Source organism: Lagopus muta, chromosome 5 (assembly GCF_023343835.1).
Source record: "Lagopus muta isolate bLagMut1 chromosome 5, bLagMut1 primary, whole genome shotgun sequence".
Taxonomy (NCBI): Eukaryota; Metazoa; Chordata; class Aves; order Galliformes; family Phasianidae; genus Lagopus; species Lagopus muta.
Genome location: NC_064437.1, coordinates 56,462,184 through 56,484,170, shown reverse-complemented (window position 1 = coordinate 56,484,170; position 21,987 = coordinate 56,462,184). Strand labels below are relative to the sequence as shown.

Sequence of the window (21,987 nt, the reverse complement as noted above, 5' to 3'; positions counted from 1 at the left end):
CAACTTCACACAGTACAAGAAAGTGTCTTATATATTATGTGAATATATACACACACAATTGCAACCTTTTTTCTTTTTTTTTTTCAATGCCTTTGCTATTTTAAATCAGAAGTATCTGGTCTTAGTTTTTGTTCAGAATAGCACAGCAGATCATCTGACAGTTCTTTGTCCGAATTCTAGGCAGAGGGAAAAAACTCATGGTTTGATTCCTGACTGACAGCCTGGTACAAGCAATTCTGGTCATTTGGGATGATGGAATGTGGAATTGCTGTATTGGCCAGAGTGCCAAAGGGAAAGTATGAATTACTTGAAACAACAGCTTTGTCTCATACTTCTCAAGAGCTCCCTAGGACTGACATGGACTGCTCCAGGGGAATCCTCAGACAGTCAACACACACCTGTACACGAGTTACAGCGATAAAACCAATCATTTTAATTGAAGCCATTAAAAAGAATTGTGAGGCAATATAAATGGTAAAAGTATACTTAGGAAGGAAGGCAGAGCTAGCACTTTCTGAAAAGCTTTAAAACAGCAACAGACGCTTTACAAAAGATTTGACGGAAGAGAATAAACTTCTGTAAACTACAGGTACTGTATAAAGGTAACATTAACAATCATCTTATAAAATACAGCAACAGAGACCATACGGATACCCAAGCTTCTTTGAAACTAAGTCTTCTGGGGTCTTGGTTAAAATGTATGTTCAAAAACTATTTTAAACAAGGACTAAAAGCTTCATATTTTTAATTTACAGTTCCCTGGCATAAACATCACACTATACACATCTTCCAGACAAGCAGTAAATACAGTTTTGTTTAACCATGCGTGGTGTCATCTTCTACGAAGTCTTTGGCCATTTCTGCTGTGATCACATCAATGTGACTAACCTGGTGGAACAAAACACAGCAGTTATTACAGGTCCCTTTCTACAGAATAAAATAGAGCTTGATAAAGTTTTCAACAAAGACTAGCTAAAAGTTTACCTTATTTCTGAATTTTACACCGTAGAACTTGTCAGCTGATTCCAGCAATTCAGGCCTAAAAGTTGTTGTGATGAACTGAGCATGTTCAGCTAATTCCATGATCATATCTAAAAAGAATATAAGAAATCTTCACTAATGTCACCTTTCTAATTAAGCAAGACATGTCTGAACAGAAGACAGTTTACTATTCCTTACTTAAAATGAGAGTTAATTAAAAATAAAATAGAAATCAAGAACGAACCCACACCACATTTATATACTATAATAAATTCCAGGCTTCACCTAAACTTTTTATACCATAAAAAGTTTGTAACTCCTCAGCTGCCCTATGTGCCAGTACTGAGCTTCTACCCAAAGCCCATCTTCAAGAACAAAGGGAAGCACAAAGGTAAATTCCAACGTGTGATGAGATACATCAAGGAGTGCCTCGCACCTGAGAGGTCAGGTACTGTAAGTCACACAGTCACTTCAAGCACGCTGAAGATGAGTAAGGTACCTGAAACAGCTTTCCTGTGCTGAGCATCCAAGGCTTGGTCAATTTCATCAAACAAGTAAAATGGAGCTGGATCACATTTCTGGATAGCAAATATCAGGGCAAGAGCTACCAGGGATTTTTGTCCACCTGAAAGCTGCTGCATTTCTCTCATTTCACCCTGCTTCCCCGTGAATGATACCTAAGGAAACAGGGCAACAGGAAGATGACTTCAAAATACTACTCCACAACATCACTTGCTATTACAGCAAATAAATAGATTGGTTCACATTGACTTTATTAAAATACATAGTTTAACCTTAATTTCAAAGACTGCTGAGAGTGCTAGAACACATATTCCTCCTTACCCTTATGCCAACTCCAGTGAACTGGTCTACAGATGGCACACTGCTCTGTGATCCAGATCCTCTTTCACTCTCAGCGCTGCCCTCACCCTCATCTTGGGACTGACTGCCTTCCACATCTCCTTTCTTCATCACTAACGTGGCCTTGCCACCAGGGACCAACTTCTGGAATACTTCACTGAAATTTTTTGACACCTTAAAGGAAACAATCATTATTACATAATGAAATCAAGTGCAAACAAGAGCAGTTTTTACACACCTCAAGTATTTGTTTTTAAGTAGGGATATCCACATTTAAATTTAAGCACCAGCGTAAGAGAGAAACGTGAATACAAAGCTTGGTTTAAATCACGTTTTTAGACCAACTGCTTTTGTAGTTTTCATTTTTTTTCTTCAAAGTGGCAGAATTAAAATAGAAAACAGCAAAAGCAAGCTTGATTTTTATTTCGGTGAGCTTCGGACGAGATGTCAGTTAAGAGGATGAGCTTCAGAAGAAGACTTGACACACACTGCAGTTCAGACCCTTTGCTAACATTAGAAGACTTCGCTAAAATATGGAAAATGGATTTACAATAGATCATCACCAGACCTTCCCCAGAAGGGGTTTTACACAGGACAAAGAGTTATCAGAAAGGAAGCATTTAAATGGTGTAAAGAACAGCTAGAAAGGTAACACCGTCGAGATCAGCACCCATTTAAGATGTCAGCTTGTTCTTTTGATAGTATTAATCACACGAAACTCAAGTGCCATGATGTGCCTATTAATACATGACAGCTCTACTTAGTTGTGTTTCTTCCCAAGCAGCAGCTACGTAAGGCTATTCATTTCCATTCCAGTCCTTCCCACTGTCGCCATTTTGTTACCTGCTTGAAAGTCAGCTGAATAGCCTCGTATTTTCTAAGCTCTAGCACGTTCATCAGCTCCATGATTGATTTGTAGCCCCTGTCCAGCTCTTCTTGTCTCTTTATTAGTTTCTCCTTCTGCTCTGAGAAATTCACAAACTGATCCAGAGCTTTTTTATTAACGTGACTGTATTTCTTCAGTTCTGTATTGCATTGCTCCAATTTGCGGAATAACTGTGGGGAAAACAGACATACATGGAACCAATATTTCACATCTGTTTGCTTATAAATAACATGAATACAAGCACATTTATTACCTGCTTTAAACTTAGAGTCTGATATTTTTCAAAAGCCTCCTGTGGAAGAGAACCCAATTCTCGGATTTTCTTCATGCATTCCTCCTTCTTCTTGAGGAGCATGCCTTGCCTATTAGTCATCTTCTCCAGTTCTTTTGTGTCATGGTTAATGGCATCCATATGCTCTTTTTCCATGTTCTTCCAGCGTTCCATGCTCTTCTGCAGTTCCTTAATTCCCGCTTCTGTTTTGTCAATAGAATTATCCAGATCTGAAGTATTGGGGAAAAAGCACAAAATGGTTACGCCCACATGCCTGCACTAAGACAAAAAGCTGAAATTTCCTCTCTTCCTTCAGAGAAGTCACATGGTTGAAGAAAAGAAAGAGAAGCCAAAGTTATGGTGATCCACACAGATGCCATTTCCTATTTGACATAACTGAAGTTTCAGACAGTTTAGGAGAAATTCAAGAACAGCTATACAAAATCATGCTGTGTATGAACGCTGCTTCAGATATTATGCCTGATGCCAAAACTCTGTTGGATGTTCCAATGTATATTTGCAGACACTTTCACTTCAATTTGCACAAAATCTTGCTTCTGTCTTTTGGATTTTCCAAAACACCTGTTATGCACTATGTAACTACTACAGCATGTTCAGAACTTACTGCTACTTCTCACTTCGTGCTGTGTGTGAACATTCAAAATACTGAAGATTTTTCTTTGCAAAAAACTGTGTTACCAACCATCTGAGCGTGCCAGTGTATCCTTCACTCGTTTGTTGATAGCCTCAAGTTCTGATGTCGTGGCAGTGAGAACTGTGCCACCTTCTGTTTCTCGGAGCTCATTCAGTTCCTACAGGACAAAGCAAAAACCATCAAGCTTCAGCAAGGAAGGGAACGAAAGCATAAGCCAGACAGCTTCCACTGTTCTACATACAGTTATTTTCAAAATCTTAAAGGTATTTTCATCTTTTACCAGATCATCATTATGGAGCCTTTCTTACACAAAAACAGTGCATACAGAGCAAGAGTTTTGTTGTTGAAGTTCAAGCATAACATGTAATTCAGTTTGGATACAGGGAAGCAAGAAACACCACAAATTACAGAAAGTGATGAATACATATTTATCCCATCAACAACACGTCACAGCTTTGGAAATAAAATGCATAAACTCATTTTAGAGAAAATCCTTACTTGTTCCACTTGGTCTAAGCGTTTTCTCAGATTCTCGTTCAGATACGTTTCAACTCTTGTTATGATGCCTTCCAGTTTAATCCTCTCATTCAAAAGCTGTCTATTTTCCTGAAAAATAATAATAATTAAGACAGGATATTTATTGCATTAACTAAAATCCAACTACACACTCACAATAAAGCCCACTCTTGACAGAACTCTGCACAAAAATATTAGGCATTTTTGGAGTGTCACTGTTTTTATAGCAGGTAGAAATAGCTGCAGAGATATTCACTGCTAGCAGGCTATCTAGTGTCAAGACAATCACAAAGATCTGTAACTTTCCTGAACTGTACTAGCACATGGATCCACACTTCTTAAGAGCTTAAAAGAGTACAGTGACAGTGTTTTTCCAACAACATGTGGCAAACATAGCAAGAAACTCAGAACTGCCTTATTTACCATAAGCCTAAAAGTATCGTTTCAGTTTCCCACGTCATGCATCGTACCCTTCAGACAGTACCTATTTTGAACTTAATTACTGCAAAGCTCAGAAGTAGAAGCAAGGAAATGGTGACAATTCCAGCACTACAGGAGTGTAATCCCAGCAAAACATAGCTAGCAAAATTCACCCAGCATTTGAGAAAAACCTGCAGATAAGTTTTGCAAATGCAAAAACTCCAACCATCCCAGGCCACTACTGGTAAAACACTGCTCAGTTACAACACATTCATCACTGCTGACTCTTCACATAAAGGACCAAAGTAAGTTTACTGGGAAGAAAAGGTATCACATTCAGTTGCAGGACACTTTCATTTTATCTTACTTGTTGCAGTTGCCTAATTTCATCATTAAGAGCATCCACACGTTTCTGATCTTCAAGACTGAGTTGAGACAACAGATCTGTCCCCAGCTCTGCTTTCAGTGACTCTCTAGTCGATTCCATAGCATGTAAACTTGCCTCCAAGCTCTGTAAGCTGCGTTGCTGTGAAATAAAGATTAGACAGAGTAATTCCTTGGAGCAGATTGCAGATTTATGAACATTACTTCTATGTTTATGCAAATATGGGCTGTGTCAGATCTCTAATCATCTTTTCATATTTCAGTCAACCAGAAAGGAAAGCAAATTCATCAATAATGCCAATAAAACAGTAATATAAAAGCAGTAATTGATTTCAGTATCACTTCACAGTACCTTAGGCATAAATGTCTTTTCAGATTGCTGCCTTTTCTCCTTCAGCATTTTCATTTCTGACAGAATACTGTCCCGAGAGGCTTTGAACTTTCTCTGCTGTGTCTCAATTTGCTGCATTTGGTTCATCAGCTGGTCAATCTCATTATTAATCCATTCTGTGGGCTAAGGAAAATTCTTTAAAAAGACATTTTATACCTAATAGTATATTTAGCTTTTAGTTTTTGCCATATCCTGTTGCCCTGATAAGATGAATCAAAATAATCATTTGTACAGGAGAAATAATCAGCATTTGTACAGGAAGAATAATCAGCAAGAGTGACTTCCTGACCCTTAGCAGTGCCAAGAGCAAACCAGAAGAGATTCATTTACTGTTACTTTCACAACGTGGGACTCCGAATAGATTCATTTGAACTTGTATGGAGAACTCTGCCTTACAAAATATAGAAGAGCAGATGCCCTCATTTAAAAATCAACATTAGACCAATACAAATCAACTCTCAGTCAAGTCTGAGACAAAAGGCATGATCTTCCAGAACAACTGTGATACAACACCTTGAGTCACAGTGCAGATCTCGCAGAGAATTTTAATTTCTGTTGAACTGCTAACATGACTACTCCTACTTTCTCCTACTGCAAATGCACAGTTTAACAAGACATCAACACAGAAGCACTAAAAGCCAAACAATTCCCAAAAGCAGAGGCCACAGCAGAACATGGTACCCCATCGTAAAACACTTCTGGAAAACTGAATCAGATACAGAACAGAAAGTTAGCAGGAATGGACAAAGAGATTTTGCTTTCTAAGTGTCTTGGGATTGTTTGCGTTACGTTCCAAAACTCACTGTCACATATGGTAACAACGCTTGTTACAATTGCTGATCTACCACAGAAACCCTCGCGTGGCATTGCCCTCAGCCATCAGTTGAAGGAGCTCCCTACAGACATCCTCTACAGTTCCCTCCTCAAAAGGAAAACCAGGCCTGAAGGTTATGATTTAACATACCTATATTTTGTCCCTACAGTAACTAACAGAACCAGGCAGCACAAAGAACAGTCGAAACAAATGCCACAGCTAACTTGTAACATCTACAAGCATTAAGAATCCTATTTTTCACCCAGTACTGTAACTGCAAAATGCAATCTTTATCATCACACAACCTTTCCCAAAAGAAACAAAAGGATATTTTCAATGTTTCTGCGCAAGTTTTCATTGAGTTTTGCTTCAAGTTCACCAAGTTCTTCTTCTGCCTTTCTAACATCTTTTTGCAATTCAAGACGAGACTTTCTTGTGTCATAATAACCACCAGTCAAAGCACCACGATGGCTGACTTGATCACCTAAGAGCACAGCACAACAAGACTATAAGTAGCACATCATTTATTCTCTGTGGTATCTGGAGCAGTTTCTGTAGTACAGTTTGGTAGTATGACTAGAACATTTCAGCTAAGCTAAACAAGTGCTGCATCAGTATAAGAAGTTGCTATTTACAGTGAAGACTTTACGTAAAGTTCTGTAATTGGTGACGTAGCTGTTTTGGTGTTCCATTTAAAGTATATTTCATTCTTCAACAGCAACACAGATTGCTACTATCTCCTTTAAGAAAAAAAAAAAAAAAAAAAAAGAAGCCCTGCTCTACAAGGCACAGATTCTGCTTTATTTCTCCCTCGTCCCTTAGGACAGTTTTCAGATTGCCTTCCAGAGAAAGAGATAAATAGTAAACCTGCACAGAATCGGAACTGCAGGAACAGGCCACTGTCAAAAGATGCTTTAGGGAACACTGTGTAAATGCACCTGGTATGCAGAAAAAACATCTTGCATTTATCAGTAATTAAAGCCACACATCTGAACCCTCAGTGCTGCTTTAAGTTGGTGGAATAAATCATGAATACTTCAGGAGAACAAAGGCCTTCTGAATTTGAAAGAAGGTGAACACAAACTATCTACCTTGCAGTTGTCAGGATGGAGATACAGCTACTAACTTTTACATCGTAATATGATTAAATAATTGTGAGGAAATCCTGCATTTTTAGTACTGCACCTAACCAAGTGTAGCTGTGTATTCAAAATAATGTAGCTGAGACATAGTCTTATTTTGATAACACTGACAGACTAAGCATAATGAGTCTCACTCTTCAAAGGATCCCACTTTTCCAGTAAGTAATTCATCTAATTGCAACATTTACCTTCCAGGGTAATACAATCCATAGTGAAAGCTCTGGCCAGCTGGGTAGATACTTCCATGCTACGACAAATCAGAGTCTTTCCAAACACATGTTTGAAAGCTTTGTCAAATCTGGGATTGTATCTCAGTTTGCTGATCATAGGAATAGCATCCTGAAGGGACAGTGGTTATAATGAAACAGTGCAGTGACACAAACAGATCAAGCATATTGCAACTAATTCAAGCAAGCCCTAGAAAATAAAGAAACCACGTCAAAAGTAAGAACATCATACACTGCCTTATAGCACTACATTCTTGAAAGTTAAGCATATCTCAGATTCACTGAAGATGAATGCATGCATTCACAATCAGACTTCTGGAATGAAGACTTCTGGAGCTCCATATATCACTATTTAGACAATGTCAAACTCCAAACTCAAAGCACAACATTGCAAATGATGACTTTGGAAATGCACAAGGGGCTGATACTCTGATTAAACAGGCAATACAGACGTTGCATGGAAATCAACAGCAAGATTTTGCTTAGTTTTTAGCAGCTAGGCTTGAGCATTAATAGGGCAGCTAGGAGTCTGCTGGGTATCTGAGTATTACATTACAGAAACTATTTCAACAATTACCATTAATTGGCTGCAAATAAAAAGAAATCCACCAAGGAAGAGTCTTCCATGGCAAACAGAATACAAACGTTCATACAGTTTTGCTGGTAAAGCCCTCCCAAATAGGCACACAATAGACTCATTCTTTTCTATTTATCTTTTTTTCCTATGTATACCTGAGGGGCAAAGGGACAGGAAAGGAAATTTTAAAGAACTTATTCTACTACAAGGTCATAGGAAGTCATTATATTTAAACAGTTCACTAAGTGTCCAGTAAGAGCAGATTCTTTCTTGAAATACATTTTAAAGATACTTTTAGAACAGCTGTCACTAAAGATTTTTTTAAAATATCAAACACAAGTCAGTCCCAACAGCTCTGAGAAAGTCTCCACAGCTGCAACACAACACTATCCTTCCCTTCAGCTTTTGTCCATGGCAATCTTTCAGCTAAAGAATTCAAGTTTAGTAATTCATACAATTATTATCAGATTGTAGAACTTCCTATTGCTATATTATCACCCACGTACTCTGCAGGTGGAGTTTAACTTTGAAGAAGATACAGCATGTAGCAAAGCATTTTCCAACAGAAGGGTTTCCAACCTTGAGAAGCAATAAATTAATGGCAGTATTTAACTGCAGACATCCGACAAAAGAAACTGGCAGGCAATACAGTTGAAATAACAAAGGCTTATATTTATGGAGAAAACGGGTTCAAAATGAACACTCACATTAGTCTCAGGATAAGCAGTATCTCGAACATCTAGCTTGTTCAGTGGGAGGAATGTAACTTCTCCAGGAAGGTTCATTTTGTTAAATTCCATTAAAATTTTTGTACTGACTTCATCAGAATCCACAATGTGATAAAATAACCTAATTAACAAGCCCCAGAAAACAAGAAAAAAAAATCTTCAATGTGTCAAAAGAACAAACATTTGAATGAGAACATTTAGCATTCAGGTAGCATTACCTGTCACTATAAAGCCAAGCTGCATTTGCTCTACTGCTTTTAAGCACTGCTGTCAAAGCAAGCAGATGGTACTCTTATTAGAACTACATAGCTTTTAAAAAGCCGTTGGCTATTTAGAGATAACCCTAATATATAAGATTTTCTAGTGTAAGTGAAAAAAAACTCCTACTGTTATTGAAACATCAGCATTACTTACCATAGAATGCACCACACCAGGAGATTCCTTGCAAGCATCAGGAGCATCTCTCTTGGGCCTATCTGCCTACCCACTCCCTCCCCCAGTACCCACCTTGAAACAAGATTAAGAGAAGTTAGAATATGCTTCTAAAATCTGCAGGATTCTTAGTCCCTTCTTGAAGGGAAAGTGCGACGAGGCCACGCAACAGTGCTGGATGAATAAGGACCAGAGCTCAAGACTGAGAGGCAAAGTAACTAATATTTCAGATAGAACGAGCACAGGTGCATTTGTAACACTGCACCAAGGTAACACTGAAGAGTATGCAGTTACCTGTTCCCTGCAGTAACTTCAACACACGTGTAGAAAGCTGGTTCACATTCAAAGTTGTTCATCACAATGCCATGATAGCCATTCAGAACGTGCTGGTTTATTCCTTTTCGACGGAAGTGCTCCAAAACCTTGTTTATGCTGTCGATACCATTCAAAATGGCCTGTTAAAGCACAGATGATTACTGCACCACAATTACAAGGTCTAGAAAAAAGTATCAGCTTTATCCTCAACTTCTAAAGAGCAGTAACCATCTTTCTTGACAAACTGCTGCTGACTAATGAACATACCTAAAAAAAAGCTGAGTGTACTACATTCAGGGTAGATTGCTTTTTTAGAACAAGTATCAAAAGGAATTTGGTAAGCTCTCCGTTTCTACCTCATCTTCTCACCTCTCCTCTAATACCTTAAGCTTACAAAATGAATTTCAAAATACTTCTAGAGCTGAAAGTATTTGTAGAACAGCTTACATAGAAGATTGCCTTATTTTAAGTAAAGATAGTAAGCCCGCAAGCAAAGGAAATAACTTCAAAAGAGTACTACCACTTTTCCTTTAGGAATGGGGAAAAAAAAGCTTACAAAAGAAGTTACAACAAAAAACACAAGGCCTCCTACCTTTCCTGTTGCTGCTCTGAGAAGCTGCTGTTTCTTTTCCAGGTCCTCCCGCTTAGCAGCAAGAGCTTGTTGCTCTGCGTTCTCCTCTCTCCACAGATAACTGCACAACAACCACAGTTCAAGTACTTTAGGGGTGAATGAAGTCTGAAGTTTTTTTTTAATCTAACAGCTGCTAATCGAACAGAAGGGCTAAGTACAGAAGTTCATACATGGCTATATTTAAAAACATACCTACATGCCATGTTAACAACTAGACAGTTGGGGTCCTTCACATTAAGTGAGGTTCAGACATATTTCAATTAATTACTAACTTTCTTTCGCTCTGTAGTTCATCCTTTTTATTTTTCACTTCATAGTACTTTCTGTCCAGTTCTTCAACACGAGCCTTCACTTCATTAAGATCTTGGTCCAGTTTCTAACATAAAGAAAAGATGACTATGAAACTGCAGCGTTCTTTAGTTACAATTTTTATGCTCCCTCCCCCCTCCCAGTTCAATGCTTAACTACCACTCAGAGTTCAGAAACAGCTCCTACAAAGTTTTCCCACCAATTTACAAATTACAAAAGCACTGTGTCAGCAAGTAAGTAGTGCAGACACGGGGATCAAAACAGGCACAAAGCAGGCACAGACAAGCTGTGCACCTGGGCATTTTTCAGTGAAACAGCTCACCAGCTCATGGTAAGAAACTGCATCAAAACAGCTACTACCATCAACAGCCACGTGTAACAATGCTCTGAAGTAACACTTCTGATCAGAACATACATACTAGTCTTTCATCCCAGGCTGCTAGTAGTGAAAATTCTAGCCTGCTCTCCTGCTTTACCACAGCTTTGTGTTTTACCACAGCTACTGCCAAAAGCACGCTGTTAAGCTATTGCACAGATCCCCTCCCCTCACTCACTCAACATCTGCCATTCTCAAAGCAGGCTGGGGCTAGCACCTAGTTCATGTTTGCACTGTTATCTATCTACAGGACTAGTAACATGCTCAAAACCAGAAGTTTTTCCAATGCAACATGAAGTTTCACTTGAGACAACCTCCTTCTGAACAACAACATGCTATGCAATTCTTAGCCTGTGCATAAAGCAGCCTTCTTTCAGTAGAAAAGAACAAAAATTAACATCAGTTCTACATAATGCTTCTTACTGAGCCATGTAATATCATTATAGACAGCCTATGGTAAGCATCAGTTCTTTCATACATGAACTGATAGATTCATCATTCAGCTAATGCATACATCATTCATACAGCTTATTTCACCAGAACACTGTTTTCTCTGTACAGCTACATTCCTGCATTTCTCCCAGGCTGACCTGAATTTCAGTTCATCAGACAAACACTGCACATGCCCATCAATCAGCACATGCAGTGCAGCAGCACTGGCACTGGATGCTCTCCTACTCTAAGCAAAGGGGTTTTTACTCATGCAGCTCCAGCTGAAGTGATATTTCTGGATCTCTGCTTTATTTGAAGTGAGAGCTGCTTCTGAACACACAGATATCAGAATCTAAAAATTATGCAGATAATACTGAGAGAATAACCTTCTTTCAGGAAAAAGGGTCTCAACTCCTAACTACAAAACTGCAATTGTGGTGCAAAGGCAAAGTGCTGGCAGCAGAGCTTAGAAGATCCTGTTCTCTCCTTTTCCCCTAAAGAGTGTTAAAACACCTAACATTCATCTCTATGGAACAGCCATGTCCAAAACAGACAAAAGCAAGGCAGCTGTGTCTCTTTCTGAGAACTCAGGCCAAACATTTTGGGTAAAAAAATCAGAAGGTAAATGTACATAGCAAAGTTTGAAGTAGTGCCAAAGGGAGGTTCAGAGTCATCTGTGGGTATTTAAGAAAAAAAAAAAAAAAAAGCAAAACTGTACCTACATTTTTTCCCCCCCCCTAAAGATCCCACCCAGAAAGAGAGCTGCATCGTCCTTTGGGGCACTAAGTTTTATTAGTTTGTCCAAAATTAGATTGAGTGTTTATTACTTCTCAGTATTTTGAGAGAAGAATGAAGATGAGAACTCACACTGTACTGTTCCAAGTTTTTCTCCTTATTTGCCTCTGTATCCTCTAAATCCTTGTGTATAGCTGCAATCTGCCGCTTCTTGTCATTGATTGCTTGATCTAGAGACTTCAGTTCTTTCTTTATCCACTTATCTCTTTCTTCTTTGGATGTGAACTGGCTTCCCCGACCTTGCTTTGCATAAAGATCTGTTCTTTCCTGCGTAGCCTGTGCAAGTCTATTTTGAGAAGGGGAAGAAGTGTTGCATTACAAAGAACTCTTGAATCTATGAAGAAAAAGCGCTGTTAATTACCATAAGAATTTTCCAAAACAGTGAAATCAGGCTCTAGTTAAAGCAGTCATAAAAAGAAAAGCATCATAGTATGAACAAGACAATCATGCAGAAGACTTCATAAAACAGCAAGTTCATAGAACTCCACAGAGTGGTTAATTAACTTCACTGAATACTGATTTCCCCACCAGTTCAATACCCAACACGAAATGAGGCTTATATTTAAATAGAGAGCATCTATAACCACTCCATCCTCAAATATTTAATAAAACCTTAAATATACTGCACATCTGTTCTGCTAGTATCATGGCTCTTTCTATAATGCTCAACTCCCCTCACTGCAGAACTACAGACCTAGCAATTCCTCTCTCTTCTTTCTCTTTTACACTGTTGAACTTCGGCTCCGTTTCTGCTAATTCTTTCTGTTTCTCCTCAATTTTCTCAAGAAGCTTTTGCCTCTCCTTTAACAGCCTTTTCTGAAAGTGAAAAAAAGCAATAATTAAAATGAGATAGTAAAAGAAACTCTACTAATATCTTTAGATAAATACACAACACTAAAGAATAATCTAATTGTAAAAATGCAAGATAGATATGCTAATGTGATACTACATTCTTTCAAGCACTCAACAGAAGTAAATTCATTTCCAATCAGAACAGTAAAGATAAATTAAGCATTCTTAGGAAGCTAAACTATGCAAGTATGGAAGGTCCTCAAGGGCTGAACAACAAAGTCCAAGTTAACACTATAAAGAAAAATCAACCTCCTCAACACTTGCAGCAATTGAGTTTGAGAGAATTGAAGGTGCCTGGTTCTGTAACACTCAGGATGATAAATAAAGGATCTGAACTTAGAACTTGGCTTACATCCCCTAGAAGCCAAAAACCCCAAGATATCTGTCCTGCATGGCTTACCAAACAATGAAAGGCTATAGATTAAAGACAAACAAAAACCCACCTAGAATGTAGGCCAAAAAAGCCTTCAGTGTACAAGCAGACTTCCACGAATCCATTACATTTTAGATTATGTCACTGTTACGTACCCTTTGCTCACTGTTGCCAGCTAATTCATCCTGCAGATCTTTAGCCTTAAGTTCCAGCTTAGTCCTCTGCTTAATCTGCTCCTGTCTTTCAGCACTAAGTTGTTCTTTCTCTTCCTTCATTGCAGAAATCTTTGTCTTCAGTTCTCGAACTTGCCGTTCTATTTCCTATGCAAATTTAAGCATACAGCATTTTAAGCACCGTGTGCATGTGACACTATCCTACTCTCAGCAAGCATTATCTAGATCAATGCAGTATGCTAAGTATAATCAATTTCTCCCATTTTCAAACAAGATGAAGGCATAGGTTAAATGTAACATGTTTTTACAGTTATAGGTTAAAGCTCCAAATGCAAGAGCTCTTCTCATTTCAAGTCAATGAACTTTGGATTCTGTGTCGAAATTTAGATTTACATCAAATGTTTATGCTATGAAAAAAATAAAGCAATACAAAGTAAAGGAAAAACCTTAAAAAGCCCCTCTATTAAGTATTTTTACCTCCATTTTATCTCTAGCATCCTGCTGTGCATCTCTCAGCTGCCTGGACTTCTCTCCACTTGTCTCCCGCTTGGCAGAAAGCTGCAGGATCATACAGCAAGTAGCTTAACAAGCAAGATTCTGCTTTAGTAAAATTCCAGTTTCAGAAATGCAAGAACAGCACGTTGAACTGATGAAAGACAACTGCGGGATTTTAACACTGAATGCAAGCAAACATCAGTAAAAAGCAAGAGAATGTCTTGTGTTATATTTAGTAGTAGACAAAGCATTTTACCTCATCAAGCTTAGCTCGCGTTTCATTAAGCTCCTGATTATAAATTGTGTATTCTAATGCTCTCCTCATTTTATCCCATTTCTGGTATTGAGCCAGCTCTTCTTTCTCCTCTTCAAGCGTGTGAAGCCGCTCTTCAATGTATTTCAACAACTCATTGATCTTCTCTCTCTTACCCTCTTTAAAAAACAAGACAAGCCAAGAAGTTCAGTTAAACATTGTAACACATTCCCACACTTTTAAAGCTACTCTGTCTCCTACAGCCATTATTTGTCAAGTTACAGATAAGAAAAGGTGAAGCACTGCTCAGCAGGTATTCTTACCTGTTTCTTTCATCAGTGAAATACTCTCTTCTTTTCGTTCATCGTACACTCTGGTACCAGCCACTTCTCTTAGTAACTTCAGCCTTTGGGAGTCAGGAGCTGTGGCCATCTGGTTGATCTAACAATTCAAGATTTATGATTTCAATATCCTTCTCTGATAAGGCTTAGTACAACAGATCAAACAAGGAAGGATGTGTAGGAATCTACCAGGCTGCTTTCCGTTTCAGACCATTACCTTAGGATAGCTAGGATTCTGTTTGTAATTAATTTTGTTGATTCTCAAATGCTACCAGTTTTTGCTGAAACTCCAAGTTCCAGTATTATAAAAACTTCAGAGAATTTTACCACATCAAAAATATGTTTAGAAAAGTTTAAGTATGCCTTTTAAATCTTGATGCTATCTCAGTCAGTTTAAATGCCTCCATGAAAATCATTAGATTACACTAAATCAAATGATTTAGTGTAATCACCATTACACTAAAAAAGAAAATATTAAAACAAGTCACACCATGGAATACTCATTAGACACACAAAATCAAGGTAAAACTCACTTTTTTTTTTTCTCCCCCACAAACTAAGAAAAGATTTAAGTTTTGGCATTCTACTGCAGTAACTCAACTTTGTCATCAAAAATGCATATAATTTTTGACAGTTGTTTCTTCCATTATGTGAAAAAGACTCTTACCTTCCCTTGCTTGACAATATAATACGGATTACTGCGAGAAAATCCAGCACTTTCAAGAAGATTCATTACATCATTTTTCCTGAAATATTATTGTGAATCTATTAAAAAACACTTAAAGCAAAAGTGACATTCACCATCAAATGAAAGGGGGGAGAGGTGGAAGTGGGGGTCTGGAATAGGGAAGGCAGCACCCAAAAATAATATAGTCTTGGGGAAAGAAAAAGATGAAGAAAGAAGAACCTCACTGCAAAGAGGAGGCAAATAAGGCAGGTTGTTTCCTACCCTTCCTTGAGACATCTAAAGTTTGGCATTTCTTATATTTTAAAACAAGTCCAAAAATACTAAACAAGGAGTTAAACATACTTTAATGAATGGATTTAACTGTAAATCCAAAGAATCCTGCTGTCTATTTCACAAGGACTGATGCAAATGCTGTCAAATTATCATTACTTGTATTATACAACTAAGTTAGTATTACTTCTTTCAGGCTAGAGATGCAAGAGTTTGATACGACTACAGAATTTTGGAGAAATACTACCCAGCTTATTGAGCTCAAGGAAAGAAGTACCTACGTCACCATTTTCTTGTCTAAGAAATATTGGTCCTTCTTGGCTCCAATGACTCTGCGAAGTGAGACTTCCTCTTTATCAATCTCAAGAAAAGAAAGTCCAGTAAATTTCAGTGCTTGCAGTAGGTGTAACTAATCCAGAATGTTTACAGTGCTTTTTACCAGAGCTAACTCAAAAGCAGTTCCCACCCCAACTGCTTTTATACTACTGAGATACTGAGTCTGAAGCGAGGACCCGTAAGGGAAGCAGTTCACTTACCGGTAACCTGTTGTCCGAATTGTCAAAGATAATTTCCACAAAAGCTGAAATAACACGAGGCCCAGTACCTTCCTAAGAAACAAGATGACTTTGGTCAGAAGAACCTTCTGATGAGGGAATCCAGTCCATCCACCTCCCCTTTTCCCATCTCCTTCCATACATTTCAGAGTCAGGAGTATCTACATAAGACACACTACACACGTTTTGTTTCTGAAAATCCTGGACAGACATTCACACGCATGCGTCAACCGCCTACATAATAATGTATTACTTTGTAATGGCTTCTCTTTTACTGAAGGGAAGCAACAAACGTAACAAAAAAAGTTTACAAATGCTTCCAAAGCAACTTCAGGCCAGCATTTCACTGTTTGTGTACTAAGACTAAAATGCACGAGCTCATTCTTTTGTCTTCTTGTCATACACCTCCACTTACATGCAACAAAGCCAATCTCTGTTCAGGGCGAAGATGACTAAACTCATCACTGAGGACAAACTGAATTGCTGTAATAAAATTAAAAAATAAAACAGAAGATTTATTCTTTCCTTTAGCAGATATGCAGCAGTTTCTAACTTAAACATATTGTTACACAGTACAATCACGTATCTCAGTGCTCTCTTCCTCACCCCCCAAAAAACTTAATTTGTTGGATCTTTATCACTCAGCCAGCTGTATGCTAGAATTCCAGTCTCTCACTGTCAATATCCCATTTGTTCTTTGCATAAGCATTAACAGGACTCAACAAGCAAGGAGTCACAAGCCAGGTTAAAAACAGCAGTAAAATACTTGGCACTCAGCAATTCATACAGCTACCGTCTAGTATCTCCACCGTGCCTCTCTGGTTCTCCACCACTGACACTTCCACAAAATACCCATCATAATCATGTGTTAAAAGCTATACCATAAATTTAGCCACTAAGAACGTCTAAAGTAACTGTAAATACTACTAACAGTTTCCAGCATGGGTAATATTTGGAAATCAGTTTCCTCTTGTAGATCCCTTTTTGGAACTGCAAATATTAGAAGACTCTTAAGAGAAACCGAGTAGTGAGGAAAAACCTGAAGTAATATGTGCATTAAGATGGATCTTTTATCTTTGTCAAGTCACAACCACTCCTTGTTAAGGAAGAACATTTGGTAGATCTACTCCAACACAAAACAAACAAAAGAAGCCACCACTGTTACCGTTATCTCAATATTCTATAAAGAAATCAATCCTTACCATAAAAGAAGTTGCTTTTTCCTGATCCATTTCTTCCCACTGAAAATTAAAACACAAAGTATATAGCTACAAATTGAAATCAATGAACTTCAACAATCCACATGCAAATTCAGAAATGTTTCAAAAAGACCAGAAAAATACAATTTCTATTCAAAAAATTAAGGTTTAAGAATATTCTGATGTTTTAGTAAGGCTCAATGCCCCATCTTTAAGACCAACATTTGCTGTATAACTTCAAAACAGCTTCCCTTCTAGAAAGGAACATCCCAGGCTTTTCATGCTCTCTGCATTAATTATTGCTACCGTATTGCCTTCAAAGCCTCTCAGCTTCACTCACCCCCTGGCACATTTGGGATTACCATTTTAAAAAGGCAAACAACAGTGAAACCAGGTTTCTTTCTCTCCTTTCAAAAACACTGGGCACACATAAAGGTGCTCACAGTTCACTTCTCACTCAATTACTACAGAATCATTCTGCTGTCACAGTAAAAATGAATGGTAGAATACTTTGCTGTAAATATGTTGGAATACACCTTGTGAAATTAACAGATGACTGTAAAGCAGCTTCCAGTGCAGAAAAGTAATCAGATGTAGAAAGAACATAAACAAACTGTTAAGGAGTAATTTGACCATGATCTGATGCAAGTTTAATTAGCGTTAAAAACCAGATACTGGAACTCACCAATGACATTGTGTTTTGAGCTGAATGGATCCACAATGGTTTGGTCCCGGTAGCTTCGAAAGCCCTGAATGATTACCTATGGAGTAAAGCGACAGAATTACCTCTGCTCTTAACCACCTTCTAAACTTGAAGATGTTACAGAATGCTCACATCACTTATGATACACTTGATATCTTTTCCCTAACCCTGTCAACTTTCGAGCTCAAGACCAGCATCCTGTATTCTGAGACTTGGCCCTCCACCATTTTATGGACAGATTTTTCTCCCTGCTCATAAAAGATGCTGGTAATATCTAGGTCAAAGCACGGTGAACAAGAGAGCTCCTGTAGCCTTTTCATAGCAATCTACACTAAGAGAAGCATTTGCATCAAGTATCACATACAGGAAAGATACCGTCCAATGTTAACATGCACTTATAAAATGATTATAAACCCGTCCCCATTAGGATAACACTATCCACATTCAGCCTAACAACTCTACTTGCAATTCTTCAAGTAGAGCAGTTACAAACTGCAAAGACACGATACCAGACTTTACCTATTCTAGGAGCAAGACAGACTTATCTTTTAGGCTGCACAGTAAAACAAAGAAAGTGAAAGGCAGAAACATTGGTTCTGTTGAATTCACTTCCTAAACAAACATATACAACCTACACAATTTGGCTAGAGAGCTATGCAGCAAGTACTAGTCTAGAAGTACAACTATCCAATTTTAATCTACAATGCCTGCATCTAAATACTTCAGTTCCACGTAGCAGCAAAACCAGCTTCCAGCACAGCTCAGCATTAATCAACTCTTTTCAATTATCAAAGCTGTGCTGAAAGACTGTACATCAGCTTTCCTCTGCTCAGTCGGACATCAGAAAGATGTGAGCAGCCACCTGAAAAGCTGCAAACCTTTTAGAAAGACCACTTACAAATGAACCAGAACTGACATTCAGTCTTTCTGCCCTTCCTTAGCTTTTTGCCACCAGATCTCGTTAAAACATCATTGATGTTTCGCCATCAAAACTAACATAAAGGAAGAATTACTGTCTAGAAAGAGAGCAAAACACGTTATGAGATTTCTCAACAATATAACCACTTAAGTTTAGAAAGCAAAATGAAATTCTGTACCTGCACTGTATTCAGGTTTAAATCTAAGGTAACGTTACTAAAAGTAATCAAGGATTTCAGTATTTGGATCAAAGTATAGAAAGCAGGTTTTGGACCGTGAACTGGCTGAGCTGATGACTACTCAAACACTGTGGCTGTTCACAGAGGATCTGACCCCCAACCATATAAGTACTGGACGAAGTACGTGGGAGATCCTCACAGTGACAGTAAGCTCTGCCTTGGTACCAATGGCTTTCAAAAAGAAAAACAGAAGCCACATTCATTCATTCCAGTTTATAAAAGAAAAACTGTAAGAAGCTTGTGAACGATTCTGTTTCCCAGTTCAGCAGATTTCAAGAATAAAAATTAAAAGAATGGGAAAAAAAATCTGGGAGGCTAGCTTAGTATAAAAGTGTTCTGGTTGGAATAATTTATATCTTTTATTCTCAAGTACACCTGAGTAGCTCTACCAAAAAAAAAAAAAAAGAAAAACCAATCATTATTTGCTATACAGCTACAACTTTTTTCCGCCCACATACCCAGGGCAATGCTTCTGAAGAATAATACTGGCAGACTCCCAAAAGCATTTTCCCCCACTTCAGGCAGGTTTCTCTAGAGTGTCTGACTTCAAATCAAACAAATATCCCGAGCTGGAAGGGACCCACATAGGACCATCGTGCCCAACAGCCGGCTGGACTGCAGTGCTCTTCTATAGCTCCTAGAACACCAGTGCTTGTGGTGCACCTAACTTTGACTTCATTTGGGCTTACTAAGACTATGAGCATTTTTACTGCCGTTTACTTTTGTGCAGTACAAGTCTGTAGAATATATTTTTTTTCTTATTTGAAGTATTTAAAGCAATATGCATCATATATTAAATGCGCATCTGAACTAGATGTACTATAACGTTACCAGAAGGCACCTGCAAACACTCTCATGTCGACAAACAATTGATGAAAACCTGATCCCCATGCACAACACGTGCTTCCAAACACAGTCTGAACGTAGGGTGCCCGTTCCTGCCCCCGCCTACCCTCTGCGCGGGGCAGGCCGCAGCAGGCCGCGCGATGCCGGCGGCCGGAGTTCCTCCGCCGTACCTGCTTGATGTACATGGCTGCCGAGGATGGGGGAGGCGGCCGCCCCGCTGCCTCCTGCTGCTGCTGCTGCTGCTGCCGCCGCCGCGCAGCCGCCCGCACCGCCTCCTCCCGGCACGACGGCTTGGCGCGACCCCGGGCCTCCGCCGCCTCCTCCTCCCGACCTCCGGCCGCCACACAGAGCTCGGCGCGGAGCCCCGCTCACCCCTCACGAAACAAAATGGCGGCGGAGCCACCCCTAGCCCGTCCCGGCGCGAACCATTCGGCACGGAGCGGAGGGAGAGAGTGGAGAAGAACTCGCACCCCTCTCCGGCCGGAGAAGGCGCCGAGCAACGGACGCTAAAATATTGCCCCTTTTTTAACCGATTTTAATGTCTCTTTAGCCTTTCAACGGGTTCTGAGGCGGAGCAGCTGTTCGAAACTGGCCTTCTCACCTCACGAATCCCCCCACCGAGCTCGGAAACGTGGTTTCTCCCGCTGGGGGGCGGGTTGGGCGCCAAAGGCAAGTGCGAGGCGAGCGGGGCCGCGCCGCCGGGCGGGAAGGATGCGGCCGCCCGCCTGAAGGGGGCGCTGCGACGGCCAGGGCCGCGCCGCAGAGCTGGCGTGGTGCGGCCGCCCGCCTGCAGGGGGCGCTGCGACGGCCGGAGCCGCCTCAGTGGAGACTCGGGGCCCTTTGCCCGCTTTCTGCTTCTTTTCCGCCCCGTTTTGCCCGGCGCGCCCTCAGCCGGCGTGAGCAGCATGGAACGTGAGCGACAGCTCTGCCGTACTCCTCGATAAGCTGCTGAAATAAAGCGAAGGCTGAGGAGCACTGACTGCCCAAAGCCTACAGTCTCCAAGTAGTGTGCCCGTTTGGGTGCTACCAATGAAATAACCCCATTACGTAAGGCACTGTTAACGTACCTAAGTAGCAGAATGTAGCACTTTGCTATCTCCAATTCAGGAGGCATCGGCCCCTAGGGAAGGGCAGTGACATCAAGGCGATACGGTTCACAGGTGCACCATGCTGTGGGCAAAACAAGGAGAGGAATTAGAAGGCTGCAGTGTAGGAAGTAGTTTGGGAGACCTGCCTTTTAACCCAGTTTCTCTTTATGCTTTACAAGAATGAATACTGAGGCCAAGAAACTTCAAATGGCTCGAATTGCAGAAACTGCCACTGAAGCAAACCAACATGCTCTAGATGTTATTTACAACAGGTACAGCAGGGATGGATACCTGCTGAGCTCCTTCCACCATTCTCTCCTGCCCTGCCGTCACAAGGAAGCTATTCGCTGTCGCCGAGTTTCACCAGCCTCGCAGCTCAGCCACCATCACAGCGCAGCGCTGAGCGCCGCCTCCTGGCAGTTTGCTGGCTTGGTGCTCAGACAGACGGACAGCCGTACTGGGACAGAGGGCCGCAGGTTATTGATCAGCAGCTGCCCGCAGCACGCTAGCTGTAACACTGACATCCCTTGGAGATTCATGAGCCTTGAGGTCCCTTCCAACCCTGGCCATTCTGTGATTCCGTGATGGTTTCTCCTCAGCAATTCAACATACGAAATCAACTCTAATTAATATTTTTACATGAGATACAATAGGCTGATCAAGCAGTGCCAATTCTGGCACTGTTTCACATTGCTGGTGGGTTAAAATCTTTTAAATTGGTTAAAACCCAAGTGATATATATATTTTTTAATTATTTGGTGGTGTTTTCGTTTTTCTCCTTCCTGCCCCTTCCTCCACTGAACAATTAAAAAAGACAGGTTTGCTTCTCTGCTCCTCCCACTTCTACTCTCC

At 39.9% G+C, this 21,987-nt stretch overlaps 1 protein-coding gene across 1 annotated transcript; it reads right to left on the bottom strand.

The window, feature by feature from the left end:
* Positions 1–409: 409 nt before the first annotated feature.
* On the bottom strand, positions 410–20,438 carry SMC3 (structural maintenance of chromosomes 3). The gene is made up of 29 exons (XM_048946177.1): positions 20,218–20,438; positions 18,027–18,102; positions 17,345–17,383; positions 16,558–16,625; positions 16,125–16,196; positions 15,870–15,949; positions 15,298–15,376; positions 14,613–14,730; positions 14,293–14,468; positions 14,019–14,099; positions 13,524–13,688; positions 12,838–12,959; positions 12,216–12,429; positions 10,504–10,607; positions 10,193–10,292; positions 9,580–9,740; positions 8,833–8,974; positions 7,510–7,660; positions 6,511–6,663; positions 5,327–5,478; positions 4,958–5,116; positions 4,153–4,260; positions 3,703–3,811; positions 2,982–3,229; positions 2,686–2,898; positions 1,825–2,016; positions 1,481–1,658; positions 985–1,091; positions 410–888 (listed from the first exon to the last, which is right to left on the bottom strand). The coding sequence occupies exons 1-29, from the start codon at positions 20,230–20,232 to the stop codon at positions 817–819; spliced, it is 3,654 nt and encodes a 1,217-aa protein (XP_048802134.1). The 5' UTR covers positions 20,233–20,438; the 3' UTR covers positions 410–816.
* Positions 20,439–21,987: the final 1,549 nt, after the last annotated feature.

What these genes read in the sequence shown, in the direction of transcription:
- SMC3 (XM_048946177.1), bottom strand. An exon ending in GAACTACAGAGCGAAAGAAA is followed by an intron (nt 10,293 to 10,503) that starts GTTAGTAATTAA and finishes GTTGTTGTGCAG; the next exon opens with TTATCTGTGGAGAGAGGAGA. An exon ending in GAAGTTACTGCAGGGAACAG is followed by an intron (nt 8,975 to 9,579) that starts GTAACTGCATAC and finishes CTTGTTAATTAG; the next exon opens with GTTATTTTATCACATTGTGG.